The sequence below is a fragment of the Metopolophium dirhodum genome, chromosome 7 (assembly GCF_019925205.1).
Source record: "Metopolophium dirhodum isolate CAU chromosome 7, ASM1992520v1, whole genome shotgun sequence".
Lineage (NCBI taxonomy): Eukaryota > Metazoa > Arthropoda > Insecta > Hemiptera > Aphididae > Metopolophium > Metopolophium dirhodum.
Genome location: NC_083566.1, coordinates 12,265,002 through 12,289,317, shown reverse-complemented (window position 1 = coordinate 12,289,317; position 24,316 = coordinate 12,265,002). Strand labels below are relative to the sequence as shown.

At 29.9% G+C, this 24,316-nt stretch overlaps 1 protein-coding gene across 4 annotated transcripts; it reads right to left on the bottom strand.

Annotated features, from left to right (window-relative positions):
- Positions 1 to 23,550, bottom strand: LOC132948243 (myb-like protein I). Of its 4 annotated transcripts, none has more exons than XM_061018638.1 (3): positions 23,127 to 23,550; positions 1,833 to 2,139; positions 1 to 1,475 (listed from the first exon to the last, which is right to left on the bottom strand). In XM_061018638.1, exons 1-3 carry the CDS (start codon positions 23,288 to 23,290, stop codon positions 1,137 to 1,139), a joined length of 810 nt encoding a protein of 269 aa, XP_060874621.1. In that variant the 5' UTR covers positions 23,291 to 23,550; the 3' UTR covers positions 1 to 1,136. The 4 variants fall into 4 exon arrangements, with proteins under 4 accessions (XP_060874621.1, XP_060874623.1, XP_060874624.1 ...); XM_061018640.1 differs by lacking the exon at positions 23,127 to 23,550 and adding an exon at positions 20,250 to 20,490; XM_061018641.1 differs by lacking the exon at positions 23,127 to 23,550 and adding an exon at positions 11,937 to 12,516.
- Positions 23,551 to 24,316: the final 766 nt, after the last annotated feature.

The window sequence follows — 24,316 nt, the reverse complement described above, 5'->3', positions numbered from 1 at the left end:
TTAATATTACACAATAGTATTATGTATTTCAAATTTCAATATATTGATACAAAGTAATAATAATACTAATATTAAAAAATAAAAATAAAAGAAGAGATTCTTGAATTTATACCACTTGCTTAAAAAATAGAAAATTATAATGATAAACTCTAAAAAAAATATACAGAACATAAAAGTGTATAAAGTTAAACATAATACAAAAAAAAACCTTTTTATTTACACAATTTTAAGGTAAGCTTTATTTGGACACTCAACATATTATCACAATTCAGTCCAAATTGTTTACAAAATTGATTTATTATAGTATTAACACATTTTAAAACTTAATGTTCATAAAGCACTCACATAAATATTAAAATATTGTCTGAATAGTGAATACAAATATGTTTTATACTAGGTATTATGTATTATTAAGATATATTAAATAAAAAGAGCGCACAGAATACATAATATCATCAGAATAAACAGGGAAATGGTAGAATGTACCATAGGTTATAGATTTTTGCTCAATGGTTATAACTTATTATAATGTACTTTATTTAAGCTCCACAAGCAGGAGAAAATTAAATTAAGTATTGATTTGTATCATTTTAACACTCTTTATATACATGGTGGACACAATGTTTTCTACACGAACAAACAGGAAGATATGATGATCCTTAAAGTATATTTATATATATAAAGTACAAAAAAAATGGCACAATTGTTAATTTAAGGTATATTGTACTTCTTAAGGCAAAGAGTTTCAACACAATAATAATGAATGACCAAAAGGATTTATGTAAGTAATATTTAATTATCAATAATTGTTGAAAATAATTACGGTTTTTCCTATTGGAAATAACAAAAAAAAAATTATTTCTCAGGATGGAACTTTAACACAATATTACTAGTAGTTATAGTAGTTTAAAAAATTACATTTTTCAAAATATAATTTTCATTTTTTATATAATGGAATTATTGTATTATATAGTTTAATAAGTTCCTTAAAAAATCACAGATTCAATAGAACTTTGAAATGTAACTAAGCAGTGTATTTTGCTGTATTTTTAATTTAATAATTGTAATGTAATGTATAATTATAGTTACTCAATTATAACTAAAAAAAAATAATCTGTAAGGGATGGAATGCTTCCTTACATTATTGAACATTCGCAGCATTGCATGGTAAAATATAAACACTCCATGCCACAACTAGTTTTATCAATATCGTCATCAACAGGGTGTTCCTTAACAATACCATTGGAAGGTTTGCCTCCAGCACCACCAGATTTTCCATCACCGTTGCTCATGTTGACAGGTCCATCAGAATCGTCCTTGGTGATCATTGGTTGATGAAACTCAGCTAGTTCAATAACTGATTCCTCGCTGTCGCGTTTTGCAGAATCTGCACTATTCAGACTATCGACTGAAGAATTGTCACCACCATTGGTCATCAATGTTTGATTTGTAACGCTAATGTTAGCCTTTCGGAACTGTAAAAAAAACATATTACAATCATATTATTATATCAAGCAAAATGAATCTTTCCAGTTCATCATTAATTCAATCAGAGCAGAAGTTTAGTTAGCTAATTATTTAATTAAAGCACATGGATGATATCAGTTAATAAATAATTTTGGTGTTCTCAATTAACAATTAAATTGTTTTTTCCTGGGTAATATTGGTATAATATTATGGCTAATACGTTTTTTTAATCTAATAAATACAATTTTTAAAATTGCTCTTTTTTAAGATTTTTACAGTAAGACAATTTGATTTATTTATCTTTTTAGTGATGTTTTTATAATAATGATAACAAACAAAATAAAAATAATAATTATCATACTGACCAGTTCGTTGTTTATCGGACCATTGCTGGTGGTCGGGGCTTCTGTGATCACCTCAGACGATCCATCCGTGTTTGCCTGCGTGCCTCGGTCCATGGTCTGCGGCCGGTTGTTGACGTTTTCCAAGAGCAAACGACCGGGCCGTGGATTCTGCCTGGAATGGAGCACAGACGCTATGAGTGGATCCGACGGTGGCTGAACGTTATGATGAAGTTGTGAAACTGCTGCGGCAGCGACGGCGGCGGCGGTGATGGCTGTATTCGTAGTGGTGGTGGACGACGACGACGACCTTTTCTCCGACTCGATCAACCTGTAGACGCAAAACCATTAGAACAATTAAAGATAATCCTGACGGTAGTTGGCTGCGCAAAAATCGTACTTGAACGTCATAATATTATTGTTTTTATTATTATTGTGTCTATTGTCGTGATCTTTCCACAACAGATAGATCAACAGGTGCAAACACACGAGCTGCAAATCGTACAACAACGGTACGTCATCCATGGTAATTGGTAGGTATTATAACAAAATTACGTCCAATTACAATTTATAACCAGAGGTCTGTTACTACTACAACTGCCTACATAAGAATAACTTTACGACTGTGCGTTAAATAGAACTGCTAACGCTAAGCACTAAATCATATTTTAAAATGTTATGTGACGGTTTGCGCATGGTTTTCGTTTTCCCCTCCGAATCTCTGATAATTCTGCTGATATCTATAACAGTGTAAAGTATTATATTTTATTTTATTATGCCCGAGGAGGAACCGACTACCCGAGTACCGCCACCGAATCCCTACGCCACACGATCTCGGGTTACATACAGATTGTGCATTACACTGGTCGAGTGTTGTTCTTCAATGAGAAACATTCACATGCAAAATTAAAGAAAACAGTTTGTCGATTTAGCAAATTATTATAACACGTGGAGAAATCGGGGAGTCGTCAATAAACAGACGATTCCACAATTTATAGAATATATTATATAATGACTGACATTATATTATTATAGTGATTATTGTTTATAATATTATACAATCTATACTATTATTGATGGTTGGGCCCATTAATAATATAATGACTAAATTTGTTTCATTTTCCCTCACCGTTGGCTCTTATATTATATAAGTATATAAAAATAAAAATAATTCATATTATATTTTATAATGAATGTGTATATCCGTGTAAAGGTTTATTTTTATATTTCAGAAATCTTATCAGTTATTAGTCGACCTCCGGCAGCTATAGTACACCGCCCTGTTGTATTGTGTAACTGTGCACATAAGCAGTGTTCAACCAGTCAACCCTGAACAGTGAAAAACTGAAAACTATCTAAAGTGTGGCAATTCTTACAATATTACCCAGGGTGTTTTCAAGAGGGAAACCCCACCACCTTTCCCAAAATCTCTGTAGCTACAGACCTGTTGAGTCGTTGAGTCAAGACTTGTTTCTTTTTTTAGTTTCCATACATTGATACAATAAATTGTGAATATTATGACTAGGGTTACGGACCTATATGGGAATTATTAATAAGTAGTAACAAAGTATTTTGAAAATTTTACTATTTTCATTAATATTTCATATAAAAAAATCATATTTGTATTTAATATATATTTAAAAATTATTAGATAGATTATGTTTTTTTTGTTTAAAACCGGTTAAAAAAAATTTGTTAAATGAATGTATTAAGTTATGATAATGGTATAAACTTTTTAATAATACATTAATACTATAGGGAATTTTGATTCTCTCAATAAAGATGCAGTAAACAAATTAAAAATAAACTACTAGGTTATTTATCTACTGATAAACATTTTTGTTTTGTGTACGATCTATGCAATGCAAAATGACAATTATTTTACGATTGTTATTGAACCGTTAATATTTATATTTAACAATTATTCAAAAATTATAATTATTTTAATTATATTTCAATAATATTGTAATTAAATTCTTAAATTTAAAAAAAATTATAAAATATTACGTTTAGATATTTGAGTTGACTGTGTTTTTTAAAAAATATATTGGATATTGTTGATACATATTTCAATGTTTTTTTAGGAATTAAACCTTGTTATGACTAAATAATATACAATATTTAAATAAACAGAATATTTCAATTATATATACATAATTAAAAATCAATGAACTCGCTCTGCTGTATATACTTTAGTATATTTTGAGTTTACCTATCTCGTCATTGAGTCTTTATACTCCTAAACATGACACTACATTAGTTTTTTGAAACACATAGGTTATAGGTACACAATACTAATACATTCATCGATCCGAAAATTAAATTATGTGAAATCAAATGAATTCTAAAAAGAAGACTTGTATTATAAAAATTCGCTCATGATGTATTGTAAAAATGTATTATTATCATTTATCAATCATTAGTTTATACATTTTAATGTACTGAAGGATAAAAAAATCCGTTGTTTCAATCAATTCGTATATAACATACATGACCTAAAATTTGACACATTGCATGTATTCACTATTATCATACTAAACGTACTTAGGAGATTGTGCAGTCGTATTACCGCAGGCAATTTCATGAAATTGTAATATTGAACGCAGCGCCGTCATAGTAATGAATAGGTATAATGTTTGAAAACACAAATTGAGATATTTCCTATAACTTTAATTAGCAATTTAAAATATACGTAATGATATTATTTTATAATCATTGCTGGTTGCCAACGTAGATTAATAAAAATACAACTATTATAACTGCGTTTATCCCCATAACGATGTGTAAACTTTAGATAACATATTAATATTATTAGATACCTATACTGTATAATTATCGGTAGATTATCTAGTGTGTGGTTACCTGGTTACTTACCCGAGTAAAGGCGGGTTTCCACTATACACGTTGGTGTAAATCCTTCACTGCGATCGGTTGGTTAGGTTAGTTTACCACACGATTAACCACGATACCTTGTTAATGGACATATAGCGGAACATTTTTTGTGCACTGCACCTACACGGGCACTGCACGTGAAACCCGCCTTAAAATAAGTGACAGTTTCACGTTTAGGCGGTATCACAACTAAGTTATATCGTGACAAAAAGTATTGAGCTCGGACGATCTTCCAACATTTCCCGGTAGATCATGATCAGTAAATGATACCGGCATGAACCACGAATCACAATTTATTTAAGATAGTACTAATAATTCGTTCATATGACACGTCAGAATGTCAGATGAAGTTTCTGTGATACCGCCTTTAGTAGTATGAAAATTATTTCGTATTGGTATACCAACGGACTAGTGCACAATGTTAGAACTTAAAAGGATGCAGCATAGTATTTGTTATCTCTGTCTGACCCACGCGCAACATAGAAAATTTTACGTTCACAATAATGATTACACCCACATTAATTTCTCAAATTAGAGTGAAACGACCTCTTATAAAATTTAAAGGTAAGATTATTATCTAGGGGCATCTAATAAGCGTTTCATTATATTTTAATTTTAAAGCTAGTTAAGAGTATTTTAAAATGTACAAAGAATTTACAATTTTAAAATACTTATAACTCGCTTTAAAATAAAAATATAATAAGACGGCTATGAGATGCCCTGGATAATAATCTTACCTTTAAATTTTATTAACAGTCATTTTATTCTAATTTAAGAAATAAATATGATCATAATTATTATTGTGAACGTAAATTTTGCTATGTTGCACCTTGCACGTGGGTTAGAGAGAGAAAACAAATAGTGCACTAACATCCTATTAAGGAGTGACAGTATAGGCAATACATTTATATGAGTGCATAATATGTTGGAGTTTGATAACTGAAGATAATATTATTATATAAAAGTAAATAAACATTAGAGTGACTCCGCAAGAATGAAAACGTATAATTTACAGGTCTTGTAGAGTTGTAGTCCTTCGCATACAGAGGACCATATAAAAATTCAAATTTTATCAAATATAACATGATAAAAATATTTTATTTATATTTTAGCTATTAATAGAAATAGAGATTTGAAATTGTAGACTTTTTTCGAGTCTTGTTCAAATGAGTGAGTTCAAATCATAGTTTCTCAGTTAAAAAGTTCAACAAATTAGCTTAAATAATACCTCATAGTTTTTTCTTACAGTAATTAAAAAAAATCGAAAATACACACATAATATTTTTTTATTAACGTTTGAAGTTAAAAGAACTTTAAAAAAAATTATAAAAATGAGCAAAATATTTTTAAGTTATTTAATAGTTTATATAGATTTTATATTTTTACTAATAAGGCTTGAAAATGTTTTTCATATAAGTTCTACACTTCTACTTACTGGAAATAAAAAATAACGTTTAAACACATTCATTTTTAATGAGCGTTTGAAAATAAAATTGTTATGTTGTAAATTGCATATTTATACGAACAAATAAAAATAACGGTTTTGTCAAACCTAACGATATTAGTTATTTTATTGTTATTCAAAATATATAAATCATAGAGACTTGAAACTACATTACGTGTACTATTTTCAAAATATTTAGACAACTTTCAAGCTATTTATACCACTGATACCGTCTTACGGTATACGTCAGTATTGCAGATTTAACTATAATTTACAATATATATTCTATGCAATGTTTTCGTAAAAATTTGTTTACTCTGTATAGATTATTCCTAATAGAAAAATGAATTAACCAATAGTAATATTAATAAATTATAAAATATCCTTATAGAAATCGATGCTTAGTGCTATTACATATACCGTTTTTGCTTAGAATCGTTTTACGTATTTAATGATTCATCATCGAATTCAAATTGAATACATCCTTTAGTCTTTACTGCAGTGAGCTAATCAACGACGAAGTATGTAAATTTGAAACCTATACAATACAACAAATCGACTTCTGCGTTTTCTTTTTGAATTAACTGTGTACATTAAAAAATGCATACGCATAGATGGTTTGGATATGTATTATATGTCTAGCTTATAGTATATGAATCATTAGTCATAAATCATAATATATTATTTTAAATACCAAATAACTAGAACTCAAAACAAATGAACTCACAACACTGATGTGGGTATAAGAATTTAACTCGAACGTCCGTAGTAATAATGGTAATTAAACTGAGCGAAAATTGTCTACAATAACGTATCAATTTTACTAGTTTTAAATACTTATTGAGGAGTACTCGGAGTAGATCAATACGCAGGTAATGGTAAAATGCAGGACTGATGACCTAAAATTTAATAATAACCAAAATCTATAACAAGTATCGAACAACAATAAATAAATAATAAAATATCTAGATAGGTACCTAGTAGGTATGTACATTATATAATATTATGTATGAATCCTAATAGTTTCAACAAATTTACCACAATACACATAATATTCTCAACGCCAGTATACATACTATTATAATTTATAACGATGAATCATAATATTAACGCTTTATTATACAATTTTTTTAAGCATTTTTTTTAGTAAAATATTTAATTCATATCCCATCTGAACTAGAATGAAGAACTCAAGATTTTTCTAAATAACAATAACAATTAACAACCTAATTTAAACGTCCTAACGTTTAATTACGTTTTTACTTTTCAGAGGCTATATTATACTTCATGATTATACTTTGAAAAGTCAATGCAAATCTTTCTGATTTACACATTTCTAGTCCTAAATAGGACTTCAATTTTAGTTTTTAATTATCATTTATCAACTTTAAAACTAAAATGGTGTAAAATAAAATTTTAAATATAATTTGATGGAAATTTTCAAAAACACCATCAACAAAATGCTCAGCAATATTAATAAGATTTAAGCTAAATTAATATTGTACGACTTGAACACGAACATTTTCATGCTGCTAATAAAAGTTTAAGGAAGTCATGAATATCAAACAAAATATTAAAGAATATTCACTTAAACTTTTAAGACTCCAGAACAATTAATGCAAAATATTTGTAAATTTTTTTAAGTATATAAATATTATAGATACAGTTCACAACATTAGTAATTAAGAGGACATCATGGTCGTATCGTCTACTGTGTGGTATATTTTTAAGTGCGTATACAATTTCTAGTAAATTTACGTTCAGAAGTTTTTGTTCTTATTCGTTGGTTTTAATGTAGAGTAAATTTGAATAGTGTTAGGTTACTTATAGCATATAGATAACAACATTTTCTGTGATTGATTATAAGTGTGTAAAATATTATAATTTTAAAATTCTCATAATTCGCTTCAAAATTAAAATATCAATAAAACGTTTCCAACAAAACCCCAGAAAATGTTGTTGCCATTAATCTTGACAATATATAGGTACATTTAATCTACTATTTAAACTAACAAAGCCAAAAGAGATTGCTGAACGAAAAATTGCACTTGCAGTAAGGCGAAACAACACATAGGAGTGAGATGTCTTCTTAAATCTTAATAGTAGTATTTTCAATATAACTATTTCCCCGGAATTCGTAAAAAATGAACACATGAGTATGAGTCATGTTATATTTGAAAGATATAAAAAGTACCATTAGACATTAGGCGACGAGGCATATTTATTTTTGTAAATGTCATCGCATTAGATTGGCGCTATAGCAATTAGCTAGTAGCAATACATTTGATGCCTCGCGCCGTCTACATTCTATTAAAATCGATTATCTTTAACGCGCGATTAGCAATTTCTAGTTTTTGGTTTTTTTACGTTCTAATAAAATCTGCAACACCACAGGGACACAATTATTGATAAATGTCTACACATTTAACACATTGTTATACAGGTAAAAATAAAAATGTACAACATTGGACATATTTAACAAACACAATATACAGGATCATTCGCCAAGCATTCTCATTCCCCTTTTTCTTCAATAATGTAGTTATTCAAAATATGATTTTAAGAATTTTTGTACTAATTAAGGAATGTGCTGTGGAGGAACAGACTTATGTTTTTTTCAAATGAAAACCCTACTTCTTTTCTATTGTAAATTATTTAGTGGATAATTCATATGAAAATACTGACTCATCAAAATTTAAAATTCGTAGTACAAGTTTCTGAGTTGTTTAACTTTATGACATTTACGACATTTTTTTAGAATCTGAGTGGAACAAAAAAGCTAGTGTTTTTACAATAATGTTTTTATTTTACATTTCGAAAATAGGTTTGAACAGAATAATGATATTTTATCGTCAATAGAAATATTGTTACCAAAATTCGCTTTCGAAAAAAACGTCGATAAACTAAAAAATCTTTCCATTTATTTCGAAGATAAAATTACTGAAAAAAATATAGTGAGTGAGTATTTACGATACTTTGGTAGTTTGGTGTGAAAACTGAAAAAGTAATGAAGAAATTTCTTCAGGGTTAACCCTTACAGATATTATGGGCTATGGCTATTTTAGACTCGTGAGATTCGACATTTTACCCAAATATAAACCATTGGTTACGAGTTTTGATAACCCTCCCAGTATCTACAACTGAAGTTGAATGATCATTTTCAGCTTTAAAAAGAGTAAAAACATTACTATATAACCAAATTGGAAACTACCGTTTGACAGGGCTAACTCTTTTATCCTTTTATCTTTTAATATATTGGGGAATATTAGTTTCACCAAAAGACGTGTTGAATATAATGGCATAATCAAAAAGAAAATTATTATTATAAAATATAACTTTATTATATCTATGTTATATTTATACATACATTTTTTTTTTATTTATACGATATTTATATTTATTACAATACAATAAATATTACTTTATATTTACTTATTTCACCTACGTATTGGATAAAAAAATTTTTTTTTACAATATTTACATACTATAGCATATTCTGTACGTCATTACGAATTTAATTTTTGCTTGATTAATAAGAATTGTTAAAATTATTTAATATTATTTTTTTTTTTTTTTTTAATTTGACCCCTCCTGAAATAAAATCCTGTCTACGTCCCTGGTCTGTTACACAAATTGAGTTGGATAAATGTGGTGTTAAATTCTAAAATGTGTTCTTTCAAATAAAAACACTTTTTAAAAAGAAAACCATGCATTTGTTTGGGTCAGGGTCTTAGGGATAAAATGATCATGTTTTTACTTATAGTTAATTACAATTATTAGATTATTTATTACTATTGTAGTGTGCCATATTTTATAGTCCTATGTACAGATATTTCTACAAGACCCTTTAGATGTGCATTGAATTGATCACTGATTAACACAATTCTAGGAACTAAAATACATTGCGAAAATAATTGCATAGTTCGTAGTTCGCACGAATTATTTGATAAAATGTAGGAATTATTTGATTACACATTATATAGTTTATAGCAGTGGAATGATAAGCTTTTAACTAGAGAAAAATTATTTTATAAAACAGATTGATATTTTGAAATTCAAAATATACAGCTTAAGTATAATAGCTACTCAGACCTAGACCTCAATACGTATTTTAAGAACTTTTATTATTTGTCTGCCTTTATCAAAAAAAAAAATGTCTACAAGAAAGTCAAATTAAATTTTTATGAGCGTTTGAAATTCATATTTTTACAACATTTGATATTCACTCTCATGTAACGATTTTGCTATTTTGTTGTTATTCAAAAACGAATAACTGTAAATACATGAAAATTTTACTGAATATTTATATTTTAATTTTCTATACCCCATACAATTTTGAAAATATTTTAACTCTTTTTGAGCTGTTTACGGACATTGTCTGTTTTCAATTTTTTTAGTTTTTTTTTCTATAAATAGCAATAAAGTTTTATTTGTTGGGTAGAAAAGCGTGAAAATTTAATGCAAGGCTCCTGATATATTGTTACAATAGCAGTTGAAAAATATTAAAAATACATTTTTTAGGCACAATTTTTTTTCATAAGCATTTAAAGTTCAAGTTTTGACAACATTTATCAAATTTAAAATTTATAAAATGTTTAACTTTTGTAGCTAAGGATTGAAAATTTAAAACAAGGTTCCACGTAAATAGGTAAATATATAAATTAATTTATTCACAATATTATCATCATATATACTTAGTAATGTCATAGGCTGACTGACCGTTTTCGCTCAGAATCGTTTTTCTTATACAATGATATTATATCATTGAGTACAAATTTAACACCATCCATTACAGTGACCCACTTGTAACCTACTGTACAGCAGAGCGACATCCACTTACCCACTTTTTTAAAAATTTATTTTACAGTATAAAATAATCTCATTGTAAAGTGTAAGTATATTGTAGTAACGATTTTGTATTTTGAGTTTTATTATACTTTAATCGTTTGAACTGTCTAAAGTAATTTTACGTATGTAAGTTACATCTGTTAAAAAAAATGAATTGCCTTATATGTAGTATTACTTTTTTTTTTGTTTAGGGGTAGTTGTAACTTTTATTTTGTATAAACCGAAGTAGAATATTGTTCTGAAAATGTTTTATTTATTGTCTATTGAATTTATCGTTGTGGGCACACCCGAATCGTGTTGGTAGAGAATACAATATAATTCAATAACGTATACTTGCATTGCTGCAGCATTAAGATATATTACTTATAAGTTAAAATAAATTGTCAGAAGATCAGACCTTGATTATTTCACAATTTCAAATGTTATACGTCGTTATTACGATGACAATATTGAATACCTATTGTTTTTATTATAATTGCCTATATTAAAACATACGCACAATTTAGCACGGCGATCAGTACCTATACACATATTATGATATATTTTAATACGCTGAAATAGTGCGTGAAGTGCATAATAATTTCATCGTTTACCATCGTTGACAGTCAGTCAGGGAGGGGAGGGAGAAATAAAAGGTATCAAATACACAACAGTCAATAATTTAGAGTTGCCGGTCAGCCAGTGCAGACACATATTCGTGCGCGCATAGATATCCGAAATACATAAAATATCGTTGTAGAAAAAAGGGCACGGTCGGTTTTGATCGGGGAAAAATATCCATTAACACCGACGACTCGCGTCAATAACAATAACAAACACCAATAACAATATAATATACAACCCGATCCGTATTAATATACATATTAAAGGACGCGTACAGCGCACACCCCCCGTCAACCTGCCCGGGGTCTGTGCCCATTATACAGAAACGTCCGGCGACTTACCTCAACGGCGTCCACAACAACGACATAATGTATCACCACAACGAAATACCTGTCCTATGTGTGTGTTCAATGATAATGATATAACGAAATCGGTGGTCGTACCGCAGTAGTGCATTAAAATAAAATGTCGATAAGATTGCGCGTTATGTATAATATAATAATTTTTGTTATACAGGACGTTAGATATTGCACAGGACTAATAAAGTAATAATATAGCTTAGGAACTACATCGGCTGCAGGACGTAACGCGGTTATAACTTATATTGCTGTTATCTCGCCGGGTCGGTCGGAATTTCAGGAAATGGCGATACGTACCGATTGAAAAACAAACGAAACCGGCACCGTACAACTGATTTTGAGAATTCGGGTATACCGCGGGGACAGATCATAGATCTACTGAAATCTATAAGTGTAAAATATATGATAAAAAATGAACGAATACAATATACATTTAGTATATAATAATGTTATAATGTATCATCATTATTTCGCAGCACCACCGGCACACCACATTGCAGCGATATTATAATAATAATAATAGGTAGGTACAATGTTGCGCTTTATTCGCGTCACAGGACGACGACGACGACGGTAGGTAACGAACTGAGCACACAGCGGCGGAGGAGACGATTGGAACAGAATTAAGACAATAAAAAGAAGAAGTAACGCGTCAGTGATTTATTATTATTTTTTATTTTGCGACAACGGAGTAGGCGTATGCTACTCACAGCGGCGTCCGAGTAGGCGAACGTCTAAATAATATCTATATTGGCTATATTGATATATTAGACGTCGCGGTCGGTGTTAACTGTTAACTGGTACCTTATAATATATATTATATTATGTATAGCAAACGACCGACCGTGATGATAATAATAATAAATAGTTATAAAAAGTACCGCCGATACTTCAACTAAAAGACGTGATTTTTTGCGGTCAGTATATTACATAGCACAATAGGCGCACGTGGTATTTTTCGCGACGGGTTAAATTGAAAATAATCGTTTGAAAATTGCGTTGATATATAAAAAAAAAATACACACTCACGGCGTGGACACTAGACATATATACTTCTATAGTTCTATATATACACATACGACATACAATAATAATATGGCGTGCACGCGCGTTATGTACAATAATAATTGCAGTACAAATATCGCGTGTACTGCAATAATAATTGTTATGACGAATTTTAAAAAGTGAGACCTGTTGTGCTTGTACACGTGTGGCAATGGACAATGGTACAACATTGACAGCGAGAGAAACTACGCTGCAGTTTAACTATATGTAGTAGGTATGATGTACCTATGTCCTATTATACCTATATACGACGGTTAGGATATATTTTTACGTTTATATTGGAAAGGTACATAATATGCAACCATTTTTGGAACTTTGTAGTAGCAAATCAAATGATTTTAAGTTGTATACCTTATATTCTCATTGAATATCAAGCTGATTCAGGTATGCCGTATTAGCAGAGGCGTAGTCCGAAGAGTGTCCGACCCAGTGGGAAATCACGATCACCGGGCCAAATAAAGGTAGCCTGAAGGGGGATAAGCCTCACTAAAAATTAACTATCCACCTTGTTTTTAAGTAAACTTAGAGTAAAATCAACCATTACAAAAATTATACAGAATATTACTTTTGAGGTTATGACATATCGATTTGTCTTAATATTGCCTCAAAAAAATTTTAACATAATTTAAATTTACAACGTGTTTTTAATTTATTTTCAAAGTCGAATACAAAATCAAATAAGAATAAAATATAAAACCGATGTCATATTACCCTCAAAAATATTATAAACTTTAATTTTTGTAATAGGTACCTAGTTGATTTTAATCAAGAATCGTAAATTAACGATTTTAGGTGAGAGTGTTTTATCTCTGTTGCGCGTGAGAGAGAAAATCAATATTGCGCTAACATCCTCTAATAATTAAATACATAAATATAATATCTTAATAATAAAAAGCATTACCATAATATCATATGTCTCCGCTTCTGCGTATTAGAAAAAAAAGTCTTCTATTACCGAAACAAAACACAGATACCTATAACCTATTTAAAATACAATAGAGGATCTCGTTCATTTTTAAACTGTTCACGATTGTAGTCTTTAGAGATATAACTAGGTATAACGTTTAACAATCATAGACATTAATTCCGATGTCTAGTGCCGTAAATTATAAATTATTGTTTAATTTTATAAATATTTGTATTGGTAGATAAGTAACGCGCGGATAATACATATTATCATATATTATAGATAATATTTGAAAATCCAATCCAATATGCGGATTTGATTACTCGTGTTGCATTAAAGTTTATATATAAGCCAAATCTATCGGTGATCACATTATGTCGTACCTACAATAAACCTTCGCCTGAAGCCTATATAGAATAGGTACTAGGTAGGTTAGGTATATCAGATGTATGCACATTGAGATAGTCGTTCAGACTATATTATATACAAACAGCATAGTTAACGAGACAAGATATTTGCTAATAATCCATTTACCCGCAGACGATTATTATGTAGAGTGATAACTGATAACATTGTACGTCCTATAACTATAGAATTTATAATTAATCAAATTATGAATAATTTAAATTCATTGTTATGTATTTATGATTCGCCATTTTTTTTTGTTACAATTATAAACTATTAAAACAAAAACCTAATTCGCATTTGTATCGTATGTAATATGGATAACTTATTTTGAAATATATTAGGTATATATAAAATATAAATACTGTTACTATAAAAAAATAAAATCAATTTGGTTTTTGGAAACGACACTAGAAACACACGTATTTTACTTGTTTATTGTTATCTTCTAAAGTCTCCAAAGCCTTCTTATTCAATCATCCAGTTACTTTTTCGATTGAAAAACCGGGTCAAAGAGAAACATATTTATATTTTACTAATCTACTGTATTACCCCACTCCGCCCGGGTCAAAATTAATCTAGCGTAAGAAAAAGAAAATAATATACAAATTAACATTGCAATTGGCTATATTTATGAATCAAGTTCTCATGACAGTTAGTTTCTGTGACCAATGATAATGTCTGATAATGACATAGATATACAAAAAAAAATATTCGATTTTAGTGGGCCGAAACAAAATGCATGTATATGAGCCAACATTTAGAGGTTGATAAGTAGCGGATAGAACTATCGTCGGAGAACCTATAGTATATTATGTAAGGAAAATTTGATGCCAATTGGTAAAAAAAAAACTCGGATACAGTACCGTAAACAGAACATTTTTTTGGGGGGGCCCTAATTTGTTTTCTCTAATTTTTGCAATTGAGAATACCTACTTATCCCTAATTAAAGTCGGGGCTTAACACTTTTGTGCGAACAAACGAAATGGTGCGGGTAGTCAACGACGGCATTAGTGGCAAGAACGAATTAAGAATTAAGATAATAAGATATCTCGTGGTAACGTGTTGCTGTGGTAACGGTGTACGGACGAGAGCTCGTCCGGAGCGACTTGCCTTCGCGTCGCACCTTGCGCCTTTACGAGAGTCGACTAGGTCGCGTCGTTGCCCGTTGGTGCCCCGTGGTGGTGGTTGGTAAATTGTAGACGATACTCTACAATGCTTGTACTTTATACTTGCTTTCGTAGTGTACCGTCTCAATTTTAATATTATAGTGAATTGCTATATTATTATTTTTAAGAGTATGAATATTATCTAGGGAATTTCAATAAAAATCTACGATAATGTATTTTATGATAAAGACGCCACTGATCATATTATTACCTCTAAGTTTGATAATATTCCAATTATTAACTAAATATTATAATACTGAAATTAAAATGAATTCTTGTGAACTCGAATTTGTCATAATAATGTGCCTACGTAGGTAAGACAGAGACAAAACATGCGGGTGGAGCCTCCTCTTCACATAATAATTAGTCATACAATAATTCAAATCAGCATGAGTAGGTAATGACGTATAGTGTTAGTAGTAGTAAGGTAGTGTAGTCATCCGTCCGTCATTGAATGCGGGCCTATTCGTTATGTCATGAGTTTATGACATTATTACCAGGATTATACCTTAAATGCGCTATTGTACAAAACATATTATTATCATAAACATTTAAAAAAAAAAAAGTAGTTATATTATGTATTATATTATAAGCTAAATTTTGTTTATTAACCTAGTATACCTACAGAGTACAGGCTACAACAGTGAAAAAAGTACCTTAATTAAAATATATGGATACATAAAAAACTAAAAAAAGGAGTTATTTCACGCACTAAAATCAAAAACGCTAAAATATAGTAAATATGTTATTATCTTTAATACATATTATATAAGGAGTAAGGTGGACCAACTTCCTATAGAATACAACTATATGCGTCCATTGACACGCCTGCACGACGGATCTATAATATCCGTGACAAAAAAAAATCTCGCCGGTTTACCATACAAAAATCGTACACAATAATAATATATATATTACATAGTAAAATATAATTCACATAATGTCCCGTGACTAAGCAGGTGAAAACTGTACCGCACATTTTCAACGAAAAACCTACCGGACCATAAAGAAATTCACAACGGGGCTCGCTATAGTTATATAGGTAGGTACTATATACAATACGTCTGTAAACTAAAAGAACGCACGTCATAATAATATATGTAAGACCTGATGTATATAGAACGATACGACATATTATATCCTGTACATCAGACATATGGTGACACACAATGGTGGCTAAAGGAAGTTTCTCTAAATAATATGCCAAGTTTGAATTTCTACGGCTCTATAAGTCCTTTTTAAGCAGCGTCTTAAACACACGACAATAGCTTTTTAGTTTCCCGCACACAGAATATAGGTCTGTAAATTATTTGTAGTAATAGTAAATCAACCGGGGGTACGATAAAAATCAAAAAAAGACCCTTTGCTGCAGATGTTTTTTTGGTGCGCGGGACTGCAAACGTACGTTTTGTTTTCTACGAGTTAATTTTATATACTAATAATATAATACATAATTTTATAAGTGAGGTGATCATACATTTAACAGGCTACGGTAATTTCCTTTTTTCTTTTGCAATTTTAAAAAAAAAAAAAATTCTTGTTACTGTTTAGATAGTTTTGTCTTAAAAAATTAAATGGCAAGCGTTAGCTAATATTGTTTTTAATTTTATAATCGGAAGCAAAGTACTTTATTACAATGTTGATGAATAACTTTCAAATATTGAACAAATATAAATTATTTTTTCAATAAAGAACATTTAAATATGCGGTGAACTACGCGATTATAGAATGTTTTTTGTGTATTTTTTTGTACCAGCAGCTGCTGTTCTTTAACGTCATGAGAACCACTGAAAATCTACCGAAAGACTGGTGGTTTTTTTTCATCCACACTCGCCGGGTACAGTGTTAATAATCCGCCGTGATATTTTGTTTCCGTTGGAACTTGTAGCACTGCGCCTCTGCACGACACACACACACCAGGGTTATATAATATTATTAATATATTATTATATACGCTGCAGCTGGGGCGAAGTTACTGCTGTGACGCGCGGCAGCCATTGATCGCGGCCGAGCCGGACCAGAGTTTTATGAATGAAACCTGCACGATTTTTATTTATGAACAGTGCACGACGCACCGGGTCTCAGATATTGTTTTGATATAATAATATATTTGGACTTAGACGCTCGTGTATAACAACAGGCGAGAATGGGCGATGAACTTCTAAGTATGTGAGCGGTTTAAATAATTAATACAAACCAGAGGTTAATAGAATGGTTTTTTGGTCAAAAAACGTCACCAACAAAAAAATAATTAATGCCCTCACATATCAAACTTGACATTACAGTCCTAAAATGTTAAACTGAATAGGTACACGAAGAAGCCATATACTTCCATAAAAGATTCTATAATTGTCGTTTGTTATCATCTTATTCAAATTCACTAATTCAAAACTTATCCTATTTATAAATGCCGCTGTTAATCCTTGTAGGTAAAGCCTAAATCGTGGGGTGATCTCTATTACAATAATGGTTAATAAACAAACATAACAGAAAGTGTCATCAAGTTGACTTCTTTTATTTTTTTCTGAGTTTTTTCATATTATCATGCTTTTATTATTCTCTTATCACTTATGCTTATTGCTTATTATATTATTTAATATATTAGATTGTAAGCAAGATAATGGAAGAATGAAAAGCCAATGCAACCTTATCACGCAGGAATTATATTTGAGGTTAAAATACACATATACATAATATATAACATAACATATAAAAGTCTACTTGCGGGAGTGAGAGATCGCCTTCTCTCTTCTCCATTAAAGACCGCGACCTCTTGCGTTGTATGCATTAACATGGCCAATCCTTCTATTATCTATGATTGTAAGTATAATTCTTATAAAATCATTTAGAATAAATGTATTTTCTTTGCATGGAATTCACTATTATTTATATTTTGAATTAATTTGTGTTAGGCATATTTACCTAATTTTAAAATAGAAAATGTTACGAAAAGTTTTCGACTAATACACATAAAGAAATACGTATTTAGAATTTATTAACTGTTATTATATTATATGAAAAATTAAATGAACTAGTTTATCACAATAACTAAGAGCTAATCATTTGACATTTTAACCTTTAATAAATGGAACATGAAAAACAATATTTGCTAAGAAACAAATTATTTCAATATTTAAATGATAATTACGCTGCATGTAATGATAATAATTGTATGATATTATTAATAATAATAAGAAAAAATGTAGCCATAAGGAATGAAACTTTTCTTTACCGTAATACAAGAAACAATATACGCCTATTATACATAGGTAGTATTGTAATACGTAATTCAAACAGATAACATGGTTTTATTTTATTACATTACAAACAATTGCGGAGTTTTAAACTTGTAATAAAAATATGAACCTACCTAAACTAAGGCTCATTTTAAATTATATATTTACGACCTTGAGTAAAGAAAAATACTAATTAAATAAATTATGTCAGAATTTCTATGATTTTACTATTTTTTATAAGAATTTACCACAACTGAAAATTTTGATTTTTAATCATTTAGGTAAAACAATTAAAATATACGAATATCTATAATATGTGAATTATAAATATTGAAAATATACGTCTTGTCAACTGCTTATAACTATGTAACATAATAAATAAAAATGTGGATACGCCACTGTGAGGAAGTACTTTCATCTTGACTTTTATAGATTTTTAGAACTTAGTTACGATTAATCATAAATTATAAAAATTACTGTACGACAAACCAAGTCATGATTAATTACTAAAAAGTAAAAACTATTAAATGCTAAAATGCTTTAGTAGTAAAATATTAATTCAACAATACTTTTAACTGAATTTTTGGTACATTCTATAGTTATAAATAACATTCTAATTGCAATTAAATTGTAAAACATTTACTAAAATGACAAAATTACCCAATTGTTATAAGTTAAAAATGCCATTAACCATAGGATATAATACAAATTAATGTCAACATAAATTACAATCATTTTATGGACTATCAATATCAGTGCATAATAATTATTGAATCCACCTGAACGAAAAAAAAATAATATACCAATATAAACAGCTCCCAGTATAAACAAAAAAAAAGCCAATTGGATCCGCGATTTGGAAATGAAAAATATACAAATTGAGTCCACATTGAGAAAAGTAGAATATAAAGATCAGCCGTAGCCCGTCGTAGGTATACGTATAATACAGATACATACGACTACGTGATATCATTTTCTTATCATATTTTGGTACGACTTTCATTGGATAGAAATTATGATTGTGAATGTAATAATGATAAGTATTCATTTTATGAATAAAATAAATGATATCAAAATCAAAGAAAAATAAACTATAGAAAAAATACAGCTGTTGCATTCAAAACAAATAACAAAATTAGAATACAAAGTGTATCGCATATGTTTTTACTAGTAAGTATTACGTATAAGATATTAAATTAAATTATTAAACTTATTTGTTATTGTAAACCACTGAATTATACATAAACCTAAAACACGCATTAATTAAATTTTTAAAATTAACATAAAAAAAACTTTTCTATAGCCTTTCACGTAGAATTGACTTGTTAGAGTTCTACGTCTGTAAAAATTGGAACGAAGATATTTTTATTTTAATATTTAACCCACTCAGCTAGTATTAATTCCCTACACTTATAATAATTTATAAAATACTTATTATACTTATACGTGTCTTTTATTAACAATCTACAATCTTACTAACAAACTACAATGTACAACGTTTACTAAATATTACGTTTTCGTCCATAAATTGTAATGTATTTCCTGGTCCATAATAACAGATTCAGCATCAATCCTTTCTTTTAACTCCTCCAATAAAATTTTCATCGTGTTTTCCAGTTTGTTTGTCGTATTCATGTTTGTACTTACGTATCACAAGAAAAGCAAACCTTAAGAATTGAAATGTACCAAACCATAAAACAAATAAAGCTTTAGATATTTCAAAAACACTCGCCATTATTATACGCACGATACAACTATACGGCGTTCTGTTCATGACCTTGTCATACAGCCATACAGGACCCTTCCCCTATATTTAAGTTTTCCAGGGTTACCATTTATCAAAAACAAAAACCAAGTAAAAGTTTCTTCAAACATACATATCGTGTTTAGTTTAATATACCAATACTACATATTTATTAATTATTATTATATACAGGGCTGGAATTTATATGTATTATCAAAGCAAAATATGTACAAATGTATAACATGTAATAAAATTTTTTAAATAAAATATGTAGTAAAAAATGAAAAATTTTAACCATTGGAAAAGTGTATTATTTTACAATGATAATGTAAATTGAAGAGTTACATATCAAAATTCAAAAGTACCTAGATTCAGACATTTATATTTGAATTACCATATATTACCTATACCTATACCGAATGTGTTATTTTTTAGAATAACGCCTATTATCAATGCGAAAACTAAATAGTCTTGATAAATAGTAAAATAACTTTTCCAAACTATGTAAAAAATATACCAATGTTTCGTCTTTAAATTTGTTTTGGGAAACATTTTAGAAACGGTTTATACAATAATATAATATAAAACGAACTATTGTGCGCTATGTCGTTTCAAAGAAATGAATTCAGTTCGTTTTTAGGCACAATTCCTTAGCAGGTAAACGAAAATATATCATCTTATTTCTGATGGGAAATACTTCAAATGATTAAACCATGACCCATGACCTAAATTTTATGTGTCAACCGAGATGTTTTGTGATGGGATACCACAAGGACAAGTTATAAGTACTTATAACAAGTAACAGTAACAGAAACATGTATTTATATTTATAATATCTGTTTAGTACCTAGAAGAAATAATATTTATTATTTAATGTGGAATTTAATTTTTGTGACCGGGAAAATCTAAACAGATTGGTATCTCGTATATTGGTAATCGTTAAAAAAGACCAAGGAAAAAATAAACACGGAAAAAAGAAGAATTTAAAAAAATTTTAAGTATACCTATTAATTGATTGTAACAAAAAAAAATATTAATATCAAATTATTATTACCTATTAACCACCAGTAACACTGAAAACCTACATAAAAGCTAATAAGTTAAATTGTCAATACATTCACATAAATGCTTCGTTTTCATTTCTATACAAAAATACGATATGAAATTTGACATATCACATATACATTATAATAAAGTTAAAAAAAAATAATTAATGATAATCGTTAGGTGAATCGAAGTATATTATTCCACGTTGAACAGAAGAAAATTATATCATGCGGATATTTTGAATAGCGAGATAGGGATGTTAGTTGAACACAGTTGGACGGAAAAGACCAATAAAAAGAATCCTGCAAGACCTCGTTTGATGTAAACAATAATAACCTACATAATATATTATGATGCAAGACATAATATTATTGTTATGGATAAATAAAAAAGGATATTAGCATATTATTTTATATAATCAGTTGGTTATTGTATAATATTATGAACATTAATTTAAATAATATTATATCATATTTGTGTATCATATTCGTATATTATATACCATATTATGTAATACCTATATGAAAAATATATTAGGTATACTGGGTACGAGTCGACGGCATAGTCTGTACCATCGGTGGTGTCGATGGAATGTGACAAAGGTCACGGTCGGTTGTATTATGCGCGTAAGGTACAGTCAGGATGCTATAAACAAACTCGCTGCATTCATGAATCATGTATCTACGAAAACTGTTTGGAGAGTGATACTGCAGTACGCACACGGATAATAATATTATTATTATTATCGTAATCGTGTCTTAATCCTCCTCTAAATATTCATTCTCAAATGTGGTTTCTTTATTCCTAAGACTAGTTCAGAAAAACCGGTTCCCCGTGATGTGTCTCGCAGGAGTGTATGGCATACACTGAGGTATAATCTGTGTGTTCGACCGTAAAATATAATACATAAAACCATATACCTACACAAAATTGTATGAAAAAACGGTTTTCGTTTTAATATGCGGTCGTGGGAGTATAATATTTTTTTCGTACGCCAACGTTGCGACAAACTTCGCGTGCGCACCCGCACATTATTATCGCAAAAGGTAAAATACCATTACGGCATTACCTGTATTTTACCTGCCGACTACCACCGCTATTTCAACCCTTCGGACCGCTTAACGAAGCACGCCACGCAAACATTTTTTAGCGTTCTGTCCCTAGCCCCCCAAAAAACGCGTACGTAAGTATTTGTGATAAATTATCTCGTTTTTTAATATTATTATGCATGGTATTTTTATTTTTTCTAGAAAACTTTGCGTTCTTATCATCAAAACAGTTCTTATCACAACTAACAACTGGGTACCTAGTTGTTACTTGTTGTTGTTGTTGTAGTTGTTGTATAATTGTATATGTATACGAAGTTTTAAACGAACGATAAAATCGAAATCCTAAAAGAAATGACATCCAGAGGATTTGAAGGGGAACAAAATGTCCACGTGAGTACTGGAAGTACGTTATCTCTTTGGGCCGTACAAAGAAGATACCATATTTTATGCGTCACATCATACTGCGTGTGCGTAGCGTATATAATTTACACATCGTAATAAAAAAAACTAATTGTTAGCGAGCAATACATAATGTTATACTTGTACTAACGTGTTGTGATAGCCGTTCTGGTAGATAAAATGTTTCGGGTTGTTGTGGTTCTTGTTGCTGTTGTTGTTGTTGTAGTGAAACACTCCGTTTTTGTTCGGGCTGCCGTTTTTGTTCCTGTACGGTTCTGTTTCGAACCGGAGCACTTCCACTTTGTCGGAATACATTGCGTGACGCACTGTCGAACTTGATGTGTAAAGTAAAATAAGCAGAATACCGTCGACGGCCGACGGGATAGCGTTCGGAGAAAACCTGCGTCCCGGAGTATGCTGGCTAAGCAGCAAATCGGATAGAAAACAGTGGGTAAAAAATCCCACGAAAAGTTTTTTTTCAAAAAATATTAAGTCAGCGGCGGCGTACGCGTTACACAGTCGCGTGCGTGGACGACAATGAGTGAGATCGGCGCGGGACTGGTTTCGGTTTTCCTTTATCCGCCTCGCTCTGGCCGTCTGCCGCTGCTGCTGCCGATCGCTCATAGGAAGGGGCAAGCCCCTCGTGGATCGTCGTTGTCGACGTTTGCCCGTAGGCGTATTGTAGGTATTAAGTATTATAGTAGGTAGGTACGAGACACCTCCATACACTGGTACAGTGGTACGCAATATAGTATTATAACAACAATCATAACAATAACAAGAGCGTGTGTTGCTGTGTACTAGGTATTGTGGTATGCCGCGGTATTATAGGTCATCCGCCGACCACCGGTCGACGATAGCTATAATTTTTCCTCGGTCACCCGTTCAGTTTTTTCCACATTAGTTTGATGTTTGTTAATAAGGGTCGAAGACTTGGAAGCGTGAGGAATATGTAAAATGTTGAACTATGATTTTATTTTTTCGTTCACATATTTGAATATTTCATCCTCCTGCAAATTGTTTTTTAAAAACACTGTTGCTTCTGCCCTCTTATAATGTATTATATTATATTCATAATTCATATAAGAGTATATTATGACTTATAAGTTATAACTTTAGGTACACTTTACTCTCTAATAAAATTAGATCAAATATCACAAAATATACTGCACAAACATTAGTCAAGTACTCAAATAATATAAAATAAAATGTACATTGAAATGTAAATTCTCCTTGGATACTAGATAATAGGTAAAAGATAACTACATGTATATAATAAAAATCTTTACTCAATTTAAAAATTTCATATAGGTACAAGTGTACAACATGTGATTATCCACC

What these genes read in the sequence shown, in the direction of transcription:
- LOC132948243 (XM_061018638.1), bottom strand. Translation starts at nt 23,290, where the DNA reads ATGTATTCCGACAAAGTGGAAGTGCTCCGGTTCGAAACAGAACCGTAC. An exon ending in CAGAACGGCTATCACAACAC is followed by an intron (nt 2,140 to 23,126) that starts GTTAGTACAAGT and finishes TTGCGTCTACAG; the next exon opens with GTTGATCGAGTCGGAGAAAA. An exon ending in GTCCGATAAACAACGAACTG is followed by an intron (nt 1,476 to 1,832) that starts GTCAGTATGATA and finishes TTTTTTTTACAG; the next exon opens with TTCCGAAAGGCTAACATTAG.